Consider the following 22677-nt stretch of genomic DNA (forward strand, 5'->3'; position numbering starts at 1 on the left):
AAGGAGGAAATCTGTTAGATGCAAAATAGTTCTTTAATAACACATTCTTCTCAGATCACATAAACAAAGCTCTGAAACATGTAATTAACCTGTCAGTGTTTGAATGTATTCTTCAGTAACCAGCATAAAAGCCAATGACAACAATATCTGCAAATGTTCATCTTCTCAGCCATAATAATATTAACTCTGTTTTCATACATGGCAGGCATTTGCTTCAGGGCAAATTGCTTGTGACATACTGCAACATTTGGATGCACTCAACTTGCAGTTCTTTATAAATCCATGCATCTCAAAAAAAAAAAAACATTTGGGCCCTAACACATGACAGCTTTTATAGCATATTATTGAAAATGAACAAAATTTACCAACTCCTCATGTAACAGAGAACAATCCAGTTAAAGGTATGTCCATAACTCTCCCAATGAAATCTATGGGTTTGATTATACAGCCATGAGAGTGGCTGCATACTATAGTCAGCATGGATTTTTTTGCATTCTGCAATGTTAAATTGAAAATAGCCCCCCATGCCATTCTGATGCTTTCATTTCAAAACAAAACCTTACAAAACTTATAGTCCTGAACTCAGAAATGCTTGCTTAACCATCCTCTCAATTTTCATGGTGATACACAAAACAGTCAGAGACAATCGAGAGTTCAAAGTGTAAAAAGAGAGAGAGAAAAACCAGACCCCTTTTGGACTTTTTTCAGTCAGAGTTCTCATAATTTGTTGAAATTAATTTAAAATCAGCCATGTTCACAGAGTGCCTGTACTCCTGTTACTGACCTTGCCCCATACTCTGACCTTCATCTTCTGCAGTTTAAAAGTTTAAAAAATGCCTGGCTGATTTTTAATTAATATAACGAATTTCACATTGAACTCAATGATAACGTTGGGCATGCTCAGTAAGAACCATCAGTGTTCTAAAAGCTTCTAACAGCTGCTTGGCTTGGCTAATCAGGGGCCCACACCCACGCCAGGTCTTTATTTCACTTTAGACATTCATGGCTTCCCCCAAAGAATCCTAGGAAGTGTAGTTTGTGAAAGGTGCTGAGAGGAGACTCTTATTCCTCTGACAGTGGGCAGAGTGGTTCTACAGTCAGCCACTTTGATTGTAGCTCTGTGAGGGGAATGGGGCCTCTCCTAGCAACTCTCACCACCCTTAACAAACTACACTTCCCAGCATTCTTTGGGAGAAGCCATGACTGTCTAAAGTGAAATAAAGGTCTGGTGTGGATGTGGCCAGGGACAGCTTTGTTTTAAATTTAGATGGGAGGCTACAGGTGCCTGCTGTAGAATAAAAAGGTGGAGAAAACCCTGAAAAAGAATGATATTGTTTAGTGTTTTCCTTTTGGAAAGGAAAGGGCTTCCCTTCTGCCCAGTGCCCACCCACCCAATCTCCTCCCCTCCCCCTTCCTCCCTCCCCCCCATTCCTGCCCTCCTTCCCCCTCCCTGCCCCTCCCCCAGGTCAGTTTCACCTGTCCTAAGCATGACTGAAAAATGGAAATGGACTGCCTTCAAGTTGATTTCGACTTATGGTGACCCTAACAGTCAAGAAATCAGAAGAAGGCTAGGACTGGGGAGGACAGCTGTGAGAGAACTAGAAAAGGTCCTCAAATGCAAAGATGTATCACTGAACACTAAAGTCAGGATCATTCAGACCATGATATTCCTGATCTCTATGTATGGATGTGAAAGTTGGACAGTGAAAAAAGCGGATATGAGAAAAATCAACTCATTTGAAATGTAGTATTGGAGGAGAGCTTTGTGCATACCATGGACTGCGAAAAAGACAAATAATTGGGTGTTAGAACAAATTAAACCAGAACTATCATTAGAAGCTAAAATAATGAAACTGCGGTTATCATACTCTGGACACATCATGAGAAGACAATGATGCTGGGAAAAACAGAAGGGAGTAGAAAAAGAGGAAGGCCCAGCAACAGATGGATTGATTCCATAAAGGAAGCCACAGACCTGAACTTACAAGGTCTGAACAGGGTGATTCACGACAGGTGCTCTTGGAGGTCGCTGATTCATAGGGTCGCCATAAGTCGTAGACAACTTGAAGGCACATAACAACAACAATGAATAGGGTTTTCATGGTAAGGTTCAGAGGTGGTTTACCATTGCCTTCCTCTGAGGCTGAGAGGCAGTGACTGGCCCAAGGTCACCCAGTGAGCTTTATGCCTGTGTGGGAATTCGAACCTGGTCTCTCGGATCATAGTCCAGCACGTTAACCACTACACCACACTGGCTCCCGTAAGCGTGATTGCACAGGAGTAAATTCTACTAAACTCAAATAGCATGCAAATGATCAAACCTGTCCTCACCCCTCCTAACCCCTCCCTCTTGTCCCATCCCCCTTCCTTTGCCTCTCCTTCCCCCTTCCTTTCCAATCCCCTCCTTCCCCTCCCCCCTCCCCTCCCCCCATGGTCAGTTTTTCCTATCTTAAGCATGACTGCATGGGAGTAACTCAATAAGAATGCAAATTATCAAACTTGCCCTCCCCTCCACCTCCCTCCCATCACCTCCCTTTTGCCCCTTCTCTCCCCCTTCCTTCACCCCTCCTCCTCCCCTTCCATTCCGCTCCTTCCCCCTCCCCCTCCTTCTGCCCCCTCTCCCTCTTTCTCCTTCCCTCTACTCGCCCCCCCTCCCCCCCATGGTCAGTTTTACCTATCCTAGCCACAATTGCACAGGAGTAAATCCCACTGAACTCAATAAACTTGCAAATGATCAGGCCTGCCTTTCCCCTCCTTCCTCTCTCCTCTCCCTTCCTCCCATCCCCTCTTCCTTCTTCCTCCTCCCCTGCCCACTCCAGCCCTTCCTCCCCATGGTCAGTCTTACCTATCCTAAGCATGATTGCACGGGAGTAAATCCCACTGAACTCAATAAACATGCAAACTGTTATCATTTTGGCACCCAGTCAGACTTTCCTCTTCTCCCAGGCATTTTAGCATGTGTTTTTAAATTGTGTTTTTAAATTGTGTTTTTAAATTGTGTTTTTAAATTGTTTTTTGTGTTTTTACATTTGTATATTTGTTTTTAATCTTTTTAATTGCTGTAAACCGCCCAGAGAACTTCGGCTATGCGGCGGTATATAAATGTAATAAATAAATAAATAAATAATCAAACCTGGCCTTCTCCTCCCCCTCCTGCCTGCTCCCCTCCCCCTGCTCCCCTCTCCATCCCAAGTAGTCAGTTTCACCTATCCCTAAGCATGATTACAGGGGAGTAAATCCCACTGAAATTCAATAAGCATGCAAATGATCAATCCATTCTCAGCAAACTTGTACAGGGTCACACTTCTTACCTCCCAGATTAAAAAGCAGAGAAATTCACTATTAGGTAAAAAACCTTGCGGTTTAAGAATGTAGCTATAGCCAACAAATATTCCTATCAAACTTAGTGAATGCACCAGGGGAGCAGGCAAGCTAACCTCCTCTCCGAGATATTGTACTGCCCTACAAAATTGTAAAAATGCAAACACAATTTGTGTTTGTCTTTCACAGTCCAATCCACTTCCTGTGTAGCTTGGAAGAATTTGGTAACATGTGCCATTCACTATAGCTGCCCAATTGTCCTGCTTTTTAAAGTTTGATAGAAATATCTGTGGGCTATAAGTACGTTCTTAAACCGCAAGGTTGTTTGCCTATTAGTGAATTTAGACTTAGCTATTCTGAGAGTAGATCTATTGAAACCTATAGCAACTTAAGTTAGGTCTACTCTAAGTATGATTTAGGGAACAATCCTGAGTCATGGAAGCCAGCATAAAGTAGGCTGGATCCAAACCCTGTTCAGAATCGGGCCACTGGCAAACGGAAAACAAGCCTTTAAAATAGACATTAACTGACACCAGTGTAGGTTCAACTGGGTTTCCAGGTCATGTGACCAAATGGAGTTAGGATGCAACACAAGTCCTCCTCCCTGAGTCCCACCCCACCACTCTCCCAGAATGACCCCCCCTTTTTTTTTTTACTTATGCCAGCCTAATTTACACTGTCCTCAGCTAAACTAGCTGAGCCGGGATAGGTGAGTTACACCAGCGTATCTCCACCTGAGCCAGGATGAGCAAGTTACGCTTGCTCAGCTGAAGATCTACCAGATCCTAATTCACTCACCCCAGCAGATCTAGAGTTAGGATTGTGCCCTTAATCTGTATCCAACCCAGTATAGTTTCAAAATGCTTGTCTTTGGCTGGATTATGCTCACAGGATACAGCAGAGCTTGTTAATATTTTTCTGTCAAAATTACTTTTCCACAGAATCCTTCATTAATTGAACTGATTTTGATTTCTTGAAATGTGTTTTTAAAAAGAGGAGTCCCCACTCCCAATTCTGACAGGATTTTTTCATAGTTTCACAGGATTTTTTTTACAAGCCACTGTTCCAAAATTCCTCTCATCCAAATTAATATATAATTATCAATCCAGGAGATCTGAAATTAGGAATCTTCCAATCATTCATCTCTTAGGTAAATTACATACATAATAAAAACAAAGCACAGGTGAACAGAAAACAAATAAAAACAAGAAAGTTTCAAAGAGTGCTCAGCCATGAAAAGGAGTAGTGGCTTAGGGCACAATCCAACTGGCATTTATGCTGGGCCGAGAGGATACAAGATGTGGCATATCCCTAGTGGAAAAGGAGGGTGTCGCCACAGTCAGGTTGTGCCGGCAGAAGTCCCCCACCCATGCGCAGCTGCAGCACAGCCAGGGAAACCTGCTGCAACCCAGGCCCAGCCAAGGCCCAGCTGGCTCAGCCGAGACCAATGCAAGGTCTGAAAAAGGGGGTTGTTTGGGACAGAACCAAGGGGAGGGGGACTTACACCACATCCTGAGCATGTTCAGCTTGGTCCTGTGGCCTCCAGTCCTGGCAGACAATACGCTGGGGGAAAGGGTGGAGGAAGGAAACATGCATTTCTATTCCTTCTGCCAAGCTCTGCCAGCACGCTCCCCACCCAGGGCTCCCAATCATAAGTGGGATGTGGCGGAATTGTATGCTGCCTTCCCTTCTGCCGCCTCCACATATGCCAGCCTCCTCCAAGTAGGATTGCTCTGCCTATGGTAGAGCACATGCTTTGCGTGCAGAGGGTCCTAGGTTCAATCTCTGGCATCTTCAGAGAGAAGGATATCAGGCCTGGCAGTGTTCTCCCTCTGCCTGAGGCCTTGGAGAGCTACTGCTGGTCAAAGTAGACAATACTGGAACAGAAGGACCAATGGTCCAACTCTGTATAAGACATCATTGCATATGTTTAAATGTATTCTTCTTTTATGGCGTGGCATATATTAGGGTGTGCCTTAGATTCAGAGGAATCCTGAGGTGAAGTGAAATGCCTTGGAAGTTTGGGAGATTTGTCAAAGGTATAGCCACATCTCTCTGAGGCAGACGTTGAAGCAGGGACCCTTTGCAGCACCCTGAGAATCCAGACAAATAAAAAAAAAACTTCAAACAAAGAGTCTGTTGAAAGTGAAAGTAATGTTTCTAAGGTTATCATAAAAACATAATGGTAGAGTGGGATGATAAAGGAAGGGAGAGGGCATGGAGGAAAAGCTGTTGTTACTGACAGTTTTAGCTTGTAATCAGCTGAATGATCTTACCAGCCCTCTCCAATGCCAGTGCTTTGGGGAACAGCTTTGCAAGAGTTAAACGTATGTCTCTAAGCATAAGATGCCAGGATAAAGAGAGGGGAGGAAGAGCTAGACTGACAGGTCTAGCTTGCAATCAGAGAGAATGATTTTATCCAGGAAAAGAAATCTCTACCATTCCAAAACCAATTTTAAAGATGCCTAGTACAAAAGCCCCTGGACCTATTTGTCTGCCATTCAGCAGGTTTTTTAACCCAGCGGTGTCTCTCTCATGTCTGCAATTTTCAGACGAATTGCCCACAAAACACTTGGGGAGATTGAGTGATTCCTTTTTCACCCACACGAAAACTGTAATTGCTACCCTTACAGGGAAACCACTGTGGCTATCCTTCTGAAATGTTGCACAATTCATGCCCTCAGAAGGGGTGGCCTTGCCTGCAAATTTCAGCCAATTATGGCCAAAATAATAATAAAAATTTAGTGGGAAAATCCACAACACTTTTTAGAGGTGTCCTGTGTGAAAGCTATTGATCTATTTACTATAATTTGGCAAACTTCATTCACTCTGCAGGGGCTACTATGCCTGTAAATTTCATCTACTTCCATCAAAAGGAGGGGAGAAATTATAGCCATGTTTGATTTACTAACAGTAATGGGGTGGGATGGGGAACGAAGCAGACTTGGACCCCTGAGCTGAACTGGGTTCAAGCCAAATCAGGCTGTTTGATGAAGCACTGAATTGGGCTCTGAACCAAATCTTGTGATTGGTGCACACCCCTGGTGTCCCTCTCTGTGTATATGGATGTGTGTGAGAAAGTTGGTTCTCTGCAGCATGTATATAGGTCACCAATTTAATTCTTTTTCAACATTATTTCATGCATTTTCCAATAAAAACATGTTGGTTCCCATGAAGAGACTGACATATTTACTGTACATTGTTACAGTGTTAAAGTTGGAAAGAGTTCAGCAGATCTGCTGGATTTTTTTATAATCTCATTTGTCCTTTTAAGTATATAAATTAAACAGAAACTATTGTTGTAAAAGCTCAGAGAATTTTTGCCCAGTCATTCTCAGGCATTATGCATAAATTTTATATTGAACAGTTATGATGTTTAGTTCATTTCCACTGTAGGTTATAGAAACAGTTAATCTGAAATCTGTCTCAACATAAAATGTGGGGTGTCTCCAGTTGCCTCTGTCTCCTTCCACTTCCTTAGTTGAAATTTTGAATGCTCTGTTATAAATCTTATAGAACTTCCTTCCCCCATGCTTCAGACATGCATATGTAGAAGATTTCAAGGAATAGTTAACTGTGCAGGTGTATGAAGAGGCTAAGTTACAGCCCAGAAATTTAAATGGTCAGCCTGCAGAAGGACCTGCAAAGACTGAGTCTCCCAGTCAAAGCTTGATACGTGGCCCTAAGTACTGATTCTTTTTTTTAAAAAAATCCCAAATCCTTAAACACTTAAGTTTGTAATAGTTACAACATTCTTTCATTTCATTGTGATGCAATGGAACATCACTTCAGTGTTGCAATGGAATATCTATCTGTTATAAGCATCCCATCACTATTCATCAGCATTCCAACATCCCCGCCTAGTAAACTCTACAGTTCCTCTGTACACACTGACTTGACTGCAGTAACGTCCAGCTAGACTGTCTTATTCCCCCCGTCACAGGGTCATTTACCACCAGCTGCTCCGTGAATAGGAATCCATAACAGAGAGAAAGGCAGATGAAGTCAACATCTGGCATTTGCTCCAGCAAGCCTAACTCTATTTTGTTTAATATACACATTACATTCTGTAAAGGTGTGAGCTGCTATGAGGACTCAGTCAGAAAGCAGAACATAAATCTACTTAATAAAATCAATTGAGTTACTTAGACATACAGGAAATGGGAATATGAACAAGGTCTGAATTTAGCAGCCCTGCCCCTCTCCCTTCTGGGATTTTGAAGTAAACATCTTGTCATTTGTTTCATATAATTTGTCTTAAATCAGCTGAAACATGAACTGTATTACAAGTTGAACTACAGGGCTTAAGGACAGCAGCAAGTGTGTCCCTGCTATCATTTTAAGATCACACAATATATTTGGTCTTTGCATCTAATTCAAAAATTCCTAATCTACACTGATCGTTTTTTCATTACATACTGTTATTTCAGCCTATAGAACTGTTATTGCTATGCTTCCCCCCCAAAAAAGGTTAGTTTTAGATAATTTGTCTTGAGTTACAAAAGCTACAAAAATGTTGACAACTTGTTGGAAATTCATCTGAGTTACTGTGCAAAAACAAAATGTACTAACAGCCTCCTTGTTCTGTTAGTTGAAATTAATGTAACTAACATTCACACCAGTAGTATGCTGTATAGTGTAGAAAAGTACAAAAATTGCACTACAGTTAACTGAATTCCTTTTCTGAAATCTTGCCAAATACTGACTTGGAGTATCTTTCAGACACACTATGAGACCTCTTTGTTTGGGCTGGCTTTTGGCTTCAAGGTTTGAGCTCCGTTTGACTGTGACTTTATGTTGTATTGAATTATCTGGATCTTTCTGTGTGTACTTATAATATGGCAACATTCCCTTAGCTTTATGGCTGGGGAAGGCTTGTACCCCAAATGCAGAGCTTGGAAAAGTTACTTTTTTGAACTACAACTCCCATCAGCCCCAGCCAGCATGGCCACTGGATTGGGCTGATGGGAGTTGTAGTTCAAAAAAGTAACTTTTCCAAGCTCTGCCAAATGTAATGCATAAATAAAAGAGTGAATTTATGAAGCTGGAACCATCAGGTAGAAGCAATTAACTGATATAAATTTAAGGAACAAAACATGCACTTTCAGAGTATATTTTTGTGTCTTCAGCTCTGGACAAAAATTAGGACAGGTCTTAACATTTAAACCCAAAACAGACTAAAGATTTAACTTTTTCCAGGACATTTGTAGGCAGTCATATGCCTCTCACTCTTCTTATTTATTTATTTATTACATTTATATCCCACCAATCGAATTCAAAGAATCATAGATAGGGTTTCCAGGCAGTCCCCATTCAGGCACAGATAAGACCTAGATTTGCTTAGCTTCAGCAAGGTTGCTGCATTTATATGTCTTCAGGCTGTAATTCAGGATAACGTCTTAGAATTCTCCAAGTTTCTCCAGTGCAGAATATATGAGAGGTAGCATAATGGCACTGATATCAGAAATACCAAAATTCAAACACCACTTTAGTTATAAACTCACAAGCTGGCCTATAAACTCACAAGCCATTATTTTTGTGGTCTCAGACCCTAAGCTGCAATATAATACCTAGAGGCCTACAGTAAACATTTGGACTAATAAATCCCAACATACACAACCCTTCCATGTTAGCTACCAAAACAGCAGCCTACTGGAGAACCTCTTCTGGGACTGCTTTGGACATAATGACACTGAGCTCATAAACCTAACGCATGTCCTCAATTTCATTAGTCTCTTTTTCTCCCCCATCTTATCTCTCCTCTCTGTATCTGTATTGGGTGATAACTACTCATCTTCTTCTGTCACAAATATGATGGCCCTGTTTGGATGTAACACAAACTATGGTTTAGCATTATGTGCATGAGCCTACACATGTTCTTTCCTCTTCTGGTACACCCATGAGAAGACTCAAAGTATCTGCTTCTACTTTAAAGTCAACAAGAGTTTCCATTCAAACTCAGGAAACTCTGGTTCATTTAAAAGCAGAATTGAAAGCTTCCAGTCTTCTTGCAGTGGGGAGGGAGCAGACTGGTTAAACCATGGCTCATGCAGGCTCATGCTACATTATGATTGAACTTCAGACCCCAAAAGTCCCGATTGTCTCTTGCTCACTCTTTCTTTCTCTTTTTCTCACATGATCTCTTACTTCTCTCTGAAACACAGGAACATAGAAAAGAACCCTGCTGAATGCATGTTGTCTAGTATTCTGTTTCCCACAGATGCTTCAATTATGTTGCATGTGGCACATGAAAGCAGTAACCCTGTTTTGGTATTTGCCCACAGTGTAAGATATGATTATATTGTTGCCACCTAGTGGCCAAAAGACAATTTGTTTCTTTAGAGTAGTTCGGACTGGGCATGCTCCTGCTCTGTGCTTTTAAGTGTGGTTCTAAGATGGATGCAGTACTAAGGACTATATGAAGAAAGAAACAAGCAAGGAATCTAGATATTATTCCAGTTTATAGGCATAGCCTAAAAATGTTATACAGCATATCTGGTATTCAGAGGTATACTGCCTTTGAACCCAGGGAAGATTCTATTTGATAGCCATGTGTCTAACCTTTCCAAAAAGGCTTTTAAGCCAGTGGGCACAATCACATCTTAAGGCAGTGACTTCCATACCTTATACTGTATTTATTTATTTAAGCAAAGATTACAAGTGTATATTATGATGGTGATGATTACCCCACCTTTCCACTTCAGAAGTATCTAGTCCTGGTAATAACAAAAATAATTTTAAAACAAATCACAAAAATAAAACTAAAAATGTATAACTAACAAGAAGTAAAGAGAGAAAGGGTAACAGATAAAAAAACAAAAACAAATTAAGTTTCCATGCCTCTAAGCATAAGGGACAGTGCCCCTGAAGGAAGAGCTCTCAGCTCTCCTCACCTTGCAACTGGTAGTCAAAATTTTCTGAGGGTTAATCAAAGCTGTCAAATAATCTGTTCTTGGAACTGAAATGATTTACTTGTTTATGCCGTAGTATATACAATTGCTGTTTGTGTATGAACATAATAATTCAAATGAATAAACTGTTCATCTTTTCTTTTAAAAAAAGTCAAAACATTTTTGAAATCATATTCATTATGGCAGCTGAAGATTAATTGAAAGCCCTGGCCTCAAATATCTGTATTTCTGCACACAATTAATGTGACAAATTATGTTTCAATGTACTTCCCTGAGTGAGAAAGGTTGTAATTATGTTATGAGAGCCTATAACTGAAATGTATGTTTAAATAATAAATATGTCTTTCCAAAATCATTTTAAATCTACATATTTAACATGCATCTCAATCCTCAAAGTGCTGTGCTAGCAAAAGTCTTATTTTCTTCAATAATATGCACACCAGCGCAGAGTTTGAAGAAATGGCTTGATAATCAGCTTCCATTTCATGCCTATAAATACTGCAATTACAAAGCTTGAATACATGCAGAATAAATTAAAATTACAATATTTACACTGCATGTTGCTTATAGTGCATGCATTGCAACAGCAAGAATGGTTCAAACTATTTAGATCTATGGGGGGGGGTTGAATCTGAATAAAGGTACTTTAAAAATTCTCTCTGGCAATTTTTTAACTGTATTGTACCAATTCGCTTTGGAGTGCTATGAAAATTGGATGAAATTGATTTCTAACACTTCTCCTTTTTAATATCTTGCCTCATGACAACATTTTCAACAGTTAAAAATATGGAAGGGAAGTATAAAACCCCATAAACACGTTAATATTTTTAATGAAAGTTATATACCTCTGAAGGAAAAAAATCAGATTGTTTTGTTTGGGGGAGCACCTGGCTGACTGACTATATTTAAAGGGAAATATCCTTTATGACTCAAGGTAAAATATGCACATTCCACACCCCACAAAATAGGAATGGCACCTTGTGAGAACCCTGGTGATCTATGCAGCATGGTCAAGCATTTCTCACAGCCAAAGCCTTAGCTACCAATGCCTTATTTGTAAATAACAGCTCAATGAAGACAAATATAGAAGAATGTTTCAAAGTTCACATCTTTATGGGTACCTACTATTAAATGATCCATCATATCTTTTACACAAGAACCAAAGATCCAAAAAACAAACAAGTGCAAAACTCCTGTGGGCTTAATATGGCAACCATGAAAACAAAAGACATTTTGTCTTGTTGGCCACAGGGACAGCTCTCAAAAGCTCTTTTAAAAATGAAGGTGGCAGGACATTAGGCGTGAATGTTTCACTTGAGAGCGCTTCTGGCATCCCCTGTAACAATTTTTACATTAAGAACCTGTCAGTGACTCAGGTGGGGAACTCACTCATTAACATAAATATATCATGTGTTAGTAATAATAAGCTGATGATGAAGTCAAATGAAATCACAGACCTTAAGTAACATATATCCAAATGCTTATTCTTTTGAGAGCTGATTCAAATACCTGGGTATTCACATGTTGCAGTTATCTCTTGCAATTATACCACTTCAGAATGGGACATATGAATGTAAGAGGCCTTACATACTGATTTGCATCATTACTTCATCTAGGCTGGTATTGTCTACTGTGACTGGAAGCGGCCCTCCAGCATCTCAATTCCCTGCACTACTACCTGAGACACTTTTTAACTGGAGATTCTGGGGAATGGGCCTAAGATCCTCTGCATGCAAAGGCTATGCTCTATCATTGAGATATGGCTCTCTCCATAAATGTATGTCATATTTGTTAATCCCTATTAAGCCCCCTTCTCATCTTGTCACAGCTTCAAAACCCTCTTTTGTCATAGTGATGAGCAAATCTGACAGTTTTGGCTGCCCTCAGTTTCTCAGTTGTCCAGTCTTAAGTTCAGTTCTCCACATTTCCACATCAAAAAATATCCCATTTTAATCAACATTGTAATGCATATTTTAATCCGAATAAACATGTTTGCATGTAATTTTGCCTAATATTTTTGCCAAGCAATGTTCTCTAAAATAATGCCTTTTGTGTGTTATTTTCACTACTATATGCCTTTATGGAAACTTTTCCCCAGTATGTGAATTTTTGTACACATTACATAGCTGGAGAACTGCATTTCAAAATTCAGAGGAATGCAAATTTTGAAGGATGGCTGTGTTTTGATTTTCACATGTGCAAAATCAGTTAGATTCAAATGTGAACTGAATATTTTTGACCTCATCCCTAGTCATAGCTTTGTTACACTCTCCTGCCACTTGAAGCTTGACAAACTTTCCTAAATTTGTGGGGGGTGAGATGCTTCTATGAATTTGCCAGCACATTAAGATCTCCCTCCACATGAAGATCTTCCACATCAGAGGAAATTGTAGGTTAGAAGCCTTTTCCCTGTCTTATTAGTTCTCGGTTTGTGGAAAATCTTGACATAAGAGGCACTCAAACAAGTAATCTATTATATCACATGCTCACCTACACATCTCAATTGCCTCTAAAGCTGCCATTTTCAGACCAATTTTTGTGAAGTAGTCCCATTATAGTCAAACAACTGCTTTTGGATTAAGTAATTTCAACAGCTGTGTCACCTCTGACATGGCCATATATTTACACCAGTTTGTAAAAAGGGCATACATTGGTGGGAAACAGAAAAAGAAAGACTTCAATTAATGAGTGAAGAGACAGATTAAATAAGACACAGATATAGTGGTGCAAAGAGTATAAAGCCAGTTGCCTGGTTTGCACATCATGTTCAGCAAAACCATGGTTTAGCATAAACACATGGGCTCCTAGAGAGGAGATCACAGCTGTTTTACTCTTCCCCAGTCGTTCTGCTGCCATGCTGAGCTTTGCTATAGTTTGGCTTAGTGTGTTGCCTGAACTTGGGCTCATGGTTTAGCTCTCCTAGACAAACAACAAGTGATAAACCATTTGTCAAAACTTGCTTACAACTCATGGTCAGTCTGGAGCTTGCTAAACTACAAGTCTGAGTTCAGGCAGTACGCTAAGTTAAGCCATGTGCACAGTGCAGTAGCAGAATGACTAAAGAGGAGCAAAGCAGTCAATCTCCTGATCCGGAGCCCACATGCTCATGTGTTCACACTGAGCCATGGTTTGGCTTAGCATAATATGTGAATCAGGTCAGTACCTGGTTAAATAATAATAATAATAATAATAATAATAATAATAATAATAATAAATGATTGAAATCTCTTATTCATGAGATTTCAGGTTCAGGTTAAGTAGGGTTACTGAGACTACCACTGGTTTATTTTGAGGAAATTACTACAGAGATGTTTTTTAAAATGACAGTGGACTGAATAGAACCCATAATGTAAATTGGGGCAGCGACACCAGATTTGTGCCAAGGGTTCCTCCAGGGTCTTTGTATAAATGGAAGATATGAGGCAGTTTCCCCACTGCTACTGCAATAGAACAGGCCCTAAAAGAAAAAAAAAGCTGACTATAAACTAGACAAAGTTACTGGATATTAATGTGCAGACAACACCTACCTCACTCCAGACCAGCATGGTGCCGAATATGACCTGTAACCCATCAAAGAAATTGTCTCCTATGATGATGACAGTGGCACCTCCTGTAGTCCATCCTTCACTTGGACTGATGGCTTTGATACATGGTGTAGCTGCTTTCCAACACACATGAAAAAGAAGTATTCGGCTGTTAGAACAAGATTTTCATGATAGAAGACTTGTGGGGGGGAGGGGAAGGAAAGCTTTGATTTTCTTTCTCCTATACTAAGATGAAGGTTCTTGAGAGAGAGATCTCTACTTTGTGTGTGAGAGAGAAAGATCCCAAACCATATCACTGAAAAGGGAATGTTTGTCCATTTTTCATTTTGTTTCCATTGTTTCGCTTCAACATAATCATGTTTGGCAGGCCACAGAAAGAAAATAGCAGCATGGATTGCTGAAGGATGACTAAAGAATAGAGCACATTTTTGTAACACTGAATTCTCTACAAAACGTGGGGTAGTATTCAACTAGATTTTACTCATAGTAGACCCAGTGAAATTTATGAACATGATTATGTTAGGTCCATTAATTTCCATATGTCTACTCTGAGTAAAACTTAATTGAATAGCACCAATAATCTTGGATTCTCTTTGAGTTCTATTGTCATGAAGCTCAATTTCTCTGCTGTGGCAAGAATGTTCCATAAGTCAGGGGACCATTTTATTCAATCATAATTTTTAAAACCATTTTTGAATTTTGCCATCATGAAAATATTTAACATATATGGCACCGACGCAATTCTCTGCAATATTCAAATTTGTGAACCCAATTACATTCACGTATGCCTGCATTTCTCCTCATTGTTAAAGAAACAGCATGCCCTGTGAATCCATAATTGTATGTGGTACTCTTTTAAGAGAACAAATATAACTAATGAGGAGAGAATCTGTTAAATGGGTACAAGAGTCCATTGCTAATACCAGCAAAATTCTCTGCTCTTGTCACAATGGACTTCTGCAATCCTAGAACTAGCCCCAAAGGTCCACATTTGACACAAGTAAGCATTACTTGGACCAACCTCCCTTGGTATTATACAGCCATCAGAGTGGCTGTATAGTATGGATTTTTCACATTACGCAATGTTAAATTGAAAATACCCCCATGCCATTCTGATGCTTCCCATAAGTTCATTTCAAAACAAAACCTTACAAATCTTGTAGTCCTGAACTCAGAAATGCTTCCTTAACAACCCTCTCAATTTTCATGGCAATACACAAAACAGAGAGAATCAAGAGTTCAAAGTGTAAATAGAAAAAGAGGAAAAAAGACCACTTTTGAACTTTCTTCTGTCAGAGTTCTCATAATCTGTTGAAATTCATTAAAAATCAGCCATGTTCACAGAGTACCTGTAATCCTATTACTGACCTTGCCCCATACTCTGACCTTCATCTTCTGCAGTTTAAAAGTTAAAAAAATTGCTGGCTGATTTTTAATTAATTTAAGACATTTTGCATTGAACTGAACGATAATGTCGGGCATGCTCAGTAAGAACCAACTGTCAGTGTTCTAAAAGCCAGACTGGCAGCTGCTGGGCTTGGCTAATTAGGGGGCAACACACACACACACCAGACCTTTATTCCACTTTAAACAGCCCTGGCTTTCCTCAAAGAATCCTGGGAAGTGTAGTTTGTGAAGAATGCTGAGAGGAGACTCCTACTGACAGAGCTCCAGTGGGCAGAGTGGTTGAACAGTTATCTGCTCTGTTTGAAGCTCTGTGAGGGGGAAAGGGTGTCTCCTAGCAACTCTCAGCACCCTTCACTAACTATACTTCCCAGGATTCTTTGGGAAAAGCCATGACTATCTAAAAGGAAATAAAGGTCTGGTGTGAATGTGGCCAGGGATAGTGTTAGTTTAAATTCGAGTGGGAGGCTACATGTGCCTATTGTAGAATAAAGTGGGGGGGGACTGAAAAAGAAAGATACTGTTCACAAAATTTTCCTTTTGGAAAGGAAAGGGGCTTTTCCTCTGCCCAGTGACCACTCATCCAATCTCCTCCCCTCCCCTCCTCCTCCTTGCCCTCCCCTTCCTGCACTCCTTCTCCCCTCTCTGCCTCTCCCCCAGGTCAGTTTCACCTATCCTAAGCATGATTGCACAGAAGTAAATCCCACTGAACTCAAAAAGCATACAAATGATCAAACCTGCCCTCCCCTCCTCCTCCCTCATATCTTCTCCCTCTTGCCCATTCCCCCCTTCCATCACCCCTCCCTTTCCCTCCCCATCTCCTTCCCCCTTCCTCCTTCCTCCTTCCCCTCCTCTCCACCCTCCCCTTTGATCAGTTTTACGTATCCCAGGACTACAACCTGGGAGACCAGGGTTCAAATCCCCACACAGCCATGAAGCTCACTAGGTGACCTTGGGCCAGTCACTGCCTCTCAGCCTCAGAGGAAGGCAATGGTAAACTACCTCTGAATACCACTTACCATAAAAACCCTATTAATAGGGTCACCATAACTTGGAATCGACTTGAAGGCAGTCCATTTTATTTTCAAGCATGATTGCATGGGAGTAAATCCCACTGAATTCAATAACTGTGCACATGATCAAACCTGCCCTCCCATCTTCCTCCCTCCCATCACCTTCCTTTTGACCCTTCCTTCCCCCTTTCAATCCTTTCCTTCCTCCTCCTCCTCCAATCCCCTCCTTCCTCCTCCCTTTCCAATCCCCTCCTTCCCTGTCCCCCTCCTTCTGCCCCCCTCCCCCATGGTCAGTTTTAACTATCCTAGCTATGATTGCATGGGAGTAAATCCCACTGAACTCAACTGAACTGGACTGCGTTCATTTTGATTCCAACTTATGGCAACCCTACAAATAGGGTTTTCATGGTAAGCAGTATTCAAGGGTGGTTTACCATTGCCTTCCTCTGAGGCTGAGCAGCAGTGACTGGCCCAAGGTCACCCAGTGAGCTTCATCACTGTGTGGGATTCGAACCCTGGTCTCCCAGGTAGTAGTCCAATACTGTAAGCATGCAAATAATCAGACCTGCCTTTCCCCTCCTTCCCCTCTCCTCTCCCTTCCTCATCTCTTCTTCCACCTCTTCCCTCTTCCTCCTCCTCTGCCGACACCAGCCCTCCTTCTCTTCCTCTTCTCCTTCTCCTCCCCCCGGTCAGTTTTACATATGCTAAGCATGATTGCATGGGAGTAAATCCCATTGAACTCAATAAGCATGCAAATGATCAGACCTGACTTTTCTCTCCTTTCCCTTCCTCCCCCTTCTTCCTCTCCTTCTCTCTTCCTTCTTCCTCCTCCTCTGCCCTCTCCAGGCCTCCCTCTCCTGTGGTCAGTTTCACCTATCCTAAGCATGATTCCAGGGGAGTAAATGCCACTGAACTCAATAAGCATGCAAATGATCCATCCATTCTCAGCAAACTTGCACAGGATCCCAATTCTTACCTCCCAAATTAAAAAGCAGAGAAATTCACTAATAAGCAAAAAAAACACCTTGCGGTTTAAGAACATACCTATAGCCCACAGATATTTCTATCAAACTCTAAAATGCAGGGAAATTGGGCAGCTATAATGAATGCACCAGGGGAGCAGGAGACGTGACCTCCATGAGATATTGGACAGCCCTACAAATTTGTCAAAATGCAAACACAATTTGGGTTGGTCTTTCACAGTCTAATCCACTTCCTAACACAGGAAAAATATCACCCATTTGAGCTTTTACTTCTGAGCTGTGATTAGTATCAGGACTCAGATGAAAACCAAGAAATGCTTTTTGATTTCTGACTCATTTTCCTAGCACTTTCATGAGAGACCCTCAACAGCAAAATCAAAACTCTCAAAGCTTTAGCTCACTGCTAATTTGAAGCATGCATGCACTCTTCATAATTAATGCAGCATGTATTAATTTATCAGGTAGCAACATCCAAATAAAAATGGTTTCCACACAAATATGCCAGATAGATCTGGGTTCAAATCCAGACTATCATAGGGAGCCTTGTGCAAGTTACTACCTGCTAGGCACAGTTCCTTGCTGGAAAAATGCAACAATACAGTTCCCTACACAGAGTTGTTCTGAAGACTGATTTGATACATTTTGCTCATATGCAATTTAAATAGGAAAATACAACAGCCTATTTGCTTCCATACATAGTTTTTATTTTAAAGTTGCTGTTTAACAGAAAGTTGGTTATTGAAATGTGAGGAAGAAATGGGTTGGATATAGACTTTACACCCACCAGTGGGAGCATCCCCAGAGTGGAGTCTGTCTGTCTGTCCATTTATTTATTTGTTTGTTTGTTTGTTTATTATTTTATTTATATCCTGCCCTTCCAGCAGGAGCCCAGGGTGGCAAACAAAAGCACTGAAAACACTTTAAAACATCATAAAAATAGACTTTAAAATACATAACATCTTTAAAAACATTTTTTAAAGCTTTCAAGACATCTTTTTAAAAAAGGTTAAAAACATTGTTTTTTTAAAAAAGGTTTAAAAATATATTATTAGGGGACACTCCCACCAGCAGAGGTGCAAGACAAATTTTGCTGTTTCCCCCCTTCCCCTGCAGCATCCAGTGCCAGCTCCCACACTGTTCAGGGATTATCAGGAAGAATGTGGGAGATGGTACTGGGGCTGCAAGGGGAAGGGAGTTATCAGCAAATGTCACTCTCCCCTCCCCAGCTCCATGAGCAGGATCCCTCTACTGGACCAAAAGTCTTCTATAGATAGCAGAAAGATATACCTAACTTTGATGTTTAATTTGGACTCAAGCTTCACTCATAAACCCATGCATAAAAACTGCAGAAAGGTTCTCACTTTTTTTTAAGCTCAACTCAAGGTGCTGAGCTTACAGCTAATAAAAGTAGTTTAAAAATATCATCCCAAGCCCTCCAAGGAATCAAACACTCTGATTAAATCAGAGCATGAATAAAATTAAAATTGCTTCTCAGTTACGCACTGCCTGATGGTACATGCACAAACTCCGCCATATCAGTAAACTTCAACCAGTTCTCCGCATGCCTCTGTGGGGACTATTTTTGAACAAGTTACCAATAATCCATAGCTCAACGAGAACAAGGAAGCGAACAGATCTCTGCCTTTCTCCTTGCCAAGCAGATGATTAGCAGGAGAAAAAAAGGAGGTACATGGACTGTTTGCCTCCTTTTTAACAACAGGGAAGGAATGGAGGGAATGGATATACATAAGGTTACCAGGTCTCAGGATTTTAACCTGAACTTTCAGGATTTTAGCCTCTTCTCATGATCTCCAGGGGAAGGAATTAAATCTCAGGGTGAGATGTAGCTTGAGCTCTTTTGTTATTCACTCAATCTCATGTCCATTAGGCTCTATCAGGGAAGCACATGGCACAGCCAGGGTCTTCTGCTGATCCACCAAATGCCACCTTCAAATTCACAATATGCTATTAGACTCCATACACTGAATTTTAGTGACTCAGAAGACCTGGCAACCTTGTGCAACCTAGGCTGCATCTCCTGGATGTGGCCAGTTGGATGTGATAAATGTAGTTTTTAAGGCAGAACTTAGTTCTAAACAAAATGATTTGTCTATCTACCTGTCTATCTATTTTTTTGTTTAGAACTAAAATTGTATTTATTTATTTGATTTATATCCCCCCTTCCTCCCAGTAGGAGCCCAAGGCGGCAGAGAGAGAGAGAGAGAGAGAGAGAGAGAGAGAGAGATTAAAATCTATCTATTTTAATGTAGTGCATTTATGTTAGATTGTTTATATTATTATTAAATTTTATTTATACCCTGCCTATCGGCCAAAGGCCCTCAAGGCGGCTTACAAAGAAAAATAAACACAGGTATAAAAATACAATATAAAAATACAATAAAAATACAATAAAAGCAATACAATTTACAAAAATTAAATTAAATAACAAATAACATTATAATAACAAATAACATTAAATAACAAATAACATTATCATTATTGGCATCGCCAAGAAAGAGGAGGTGGTGTTAGCGGAGGCAGCAGCTCCCAAGAGGCAGAAGGGCAACAGGCATTTGTTACAGCAAAGCTGTGCAAGAAGAGTTTGTCCTTTTAAAGCTGCCAGTTTCAATACATGGTACATAGTAAACATATGAGCAGCCCCACTGGCACATTCCCTACTGATTTGACAAAACTGCCCACCAAGCAAACTTGGCATAACTCAATTCATCCCACATGCTCTGGCTAGAGATGTGAATATCTGGGGAAATAACTGAAAACCTGGTGGTGGTGGTGGTGGAGGAGGAGGAGGAGGAAGGTGGAGAAGGGTGGGTGGGCTGGGGGAGTACAAGATAATGTTTTTGTCCACTTCCCCAAGTGCAAGTAATAGAAAACTGGAGAAAACTGAACTAATGCTATGGAATACCATCACACCAAATCTAGGAGTAATAACCTGACAGAATGGGTTCTGTGGCTCTTATTGGTATCTATGATTTATTTATCTAACATATTTATATACCACCTTTTGTTTCCCAGTTCCAATGCAGTTTAAAACTGACAACAAGAAAATACCCTATCATAACGTCACAATGTAAAATGGCAGATAAAACAGTAGCAGGAGCAGCAATAGTAATCAAGAACATTTAGTGTCTAGGACTAGGTTGTATCCAAGTAAGTTCTACTCCAAGTAGATCCATTGAAAGTAATGCATATACGCAAGTCATGCCTATTAATTTCAGTGTGTCTGTTTCTGAGTATGACTAACATTGGCTACATTACAGAGTTCCAAGTGCATTTTGTTTTGTCTTGCGCCTAAAACATAACATCATTGGTGCTAGGAAAGCTTCTTTGAGAAGGACATTCCCTAACAGCCAAAAAGGCTCTCTTTCTTGCCACTATCAGTCTCACCTCTGATGAGGGCAGCACATGGAGAAGGGTTTCAGTTATAATTTTAGTGTGGGTAAATTGAAAAGGATTAATGGCTCATTCAAGTACCTGAATCCCAAGTCTCAGGCTTTGAAGGTAAGCATCAGGACTTTGAACTGAGCATGGACAAGCAACAGTGAAACTCTTTCAGTGCTGGCGTCATATAGTTAAAACGAGCCATGCTAGTCAAAATTCTGGCCACTTTCTTCTATAGTTTTCAAGTAGTTCTTCCAAGCTGTTTTCAAAAGCAGCCCCATGTATAGCTATTTCAGTAATCCAGTCAGGAAGTGACCAGGGCATGGTCCAGTGACCAGATTATCCCAGTTCAAAAGTAGCTGCAGCTGGCAAACCATTCTGCAGAGGCCACTTGTCAGAGCAGGATCCAGGATAAAGCCTCAAGCTACAGACTTACTCTCTCAAGGGGAGTGCATCCCCTCCAGAACAAGTTGACTCCCAGCTACCCAGGCACAAGAACTACCCACCCATGGTACTCACAGTTTATTAGCCCTCATAATGCCCATTACTAAAGCACCTATTTAGCACTTTCAACTCCATTGAGCCTAGAGAAATGAAGCCTTCCAGATCCCTCCACCTTTTCCTCAACAATGAAGAATTCCAAACACAAGGGTGGCAAGTTGCACTATTGACAACATAATCCGACCATTTACTCTTCACTCCATGGTGGGCCAGTCTTGTTTTTTAAAAAGGGATAGTTCTAAATTGCAAGACATTTTAGTTTGTCACCCAAGAATTTTATCCCGTCATATTCAATATCCTCTTATCTAAAACAGATTAATTCATTCATTTTCAGTGCAAACCAGGCAACTGAAGGAAAATCTTTTCAGACTCCTTCCCACCCTCTCTCAGAGCCACTTAAAAGGGCCATACTGACCACTAAGAAAACATAGTATGTAAATGGAAACAGGGACAGGCTAGATTTCATCCAATGAAATTAAAATTCCGTACAAAAGACATGAACACCTGGTACGGAATGTACATGTTTGCTACTGAAATGGGAAAATAGGCAGCAGTTTCTATGGTGAAATAATAGAGTAGGAAGCTGAGATGAGTCAAACTGGGGAAAAACTGCAGTGTCTCTTGGAAACCAGAATGATAACAGGCAAGTTCTCTTTTGCATCCTAACTATTCACATTGCCATTTAGGGCAAAACTAGACATATAGCAATGGAAATGTAAATAGTAGGTTCTGGGGGCATTCAATCAGCAGCAGAAGTGCAAGGGGCAGAGAGGGAGAGTTTAAGCCTTTTCCCCTCACCTCTGCTGTGGTCTCAACAAAAATTGATCCCGCACCTCAAGCTGCTATTTGCATAGCCAGTGGAGGCTTCCTTTTTTTATGCATATAGCAGCTTCAGGGAATACATGGGGGGGGCACATTAGGAAAGAAAAAATTAATCTCTCCTTCACACCCTGGTTGCCAATTTTGGCATGGTTATTTGTCTTGTGATTGCAGCCTGAACCTTCCTGATCTTACGCACCATCTACAGGTTTATCACAATATGGGCCCCACAGTATTATCCCCTCTCAGAAACATGTCTAAATCACATAAAAAGTATTTATTAATTATATTTATTAGTTGCTCTATAACACAATGTTTTCTGAGAGGTGAACAAATAAGACAACAGCCTAACAAAAGCCAATGGCCTAGGGTCGACAGTGCAGTGAAACTCTTATCAATATATGGTGACAAAAAAGTCTGAGAGCCATCTCTGAAGCAGGGATTACCCTACTATCAGGCAGAATGAAGCCATCACCTCAGTCAGTAGATGCTGAGGGGCAGCTGTGGCAGTCCCCTTTCTAGCTGTGCTTCCTGAGCCCCAGCTATTCCCCCTCTGTTGGAAATCAGAGCTATATGTGCCACAGACCTATCATACAACCCCTATCATACAACCCCTAAACTAGCCTGCTGTCGTCAGGTGCACTAGAGGACGCTACCCCATTGCCATTGTTGAAATAAGATTCAAATGCCAGTCCAGTCAGCATCTATTCATGATGTGGGGGGCATCTTGTACTTTGCCCCAGGCAGCAAAGTATCTTGAACCAGCACTACTCATAAGGCT

The 22677-nt window shown here is 40.8% G+C and overlaps 1 protein-coding gene across 6 annotated transcripts in view; it reads right to left on the reverse strand.

Annotated features, from left to right (window-relative positions):
* EBF1 (EBF transcription factor 1) overlaps positions 1-22677 on the reverse strand; it is a 502532-nt gene that overhangs the window by 112482 nt on the left and 367373 nt on the right. For 4 of the 6 annotated variants that reach the window (XM_061617505.1, XM_061617503.1, XM_061617501.1 and 1 more), the window contains exon 9: positions 13760-13893. In XM_061617505.1, coding sequence (XP_061473489.1) covers positions 13760-13893 — 134 coding nt within the window. The remainder of the gene's footprint in view (positions 1-13759; positions 13894-22677) is intronic. The other 2 variants (XM_061617502.1, XM_061617500.1) reach the window with 1 other exon arrangement.

Source organism: Rhineura floridana, chromosome 3, assembly GCF_030035675.1.
Source record: "Rhineura floridana isolate rRhiFlo1 chromosome 3, rRhiFlo1.hap2, whole genome shotgun sequence".
Taxonomy (NCBI): Eukaryota; Metazoa; Chordata; class Lepidosauria; order Squamata; family Rhineuridae; genus Rhineura; species Rhineura floridana.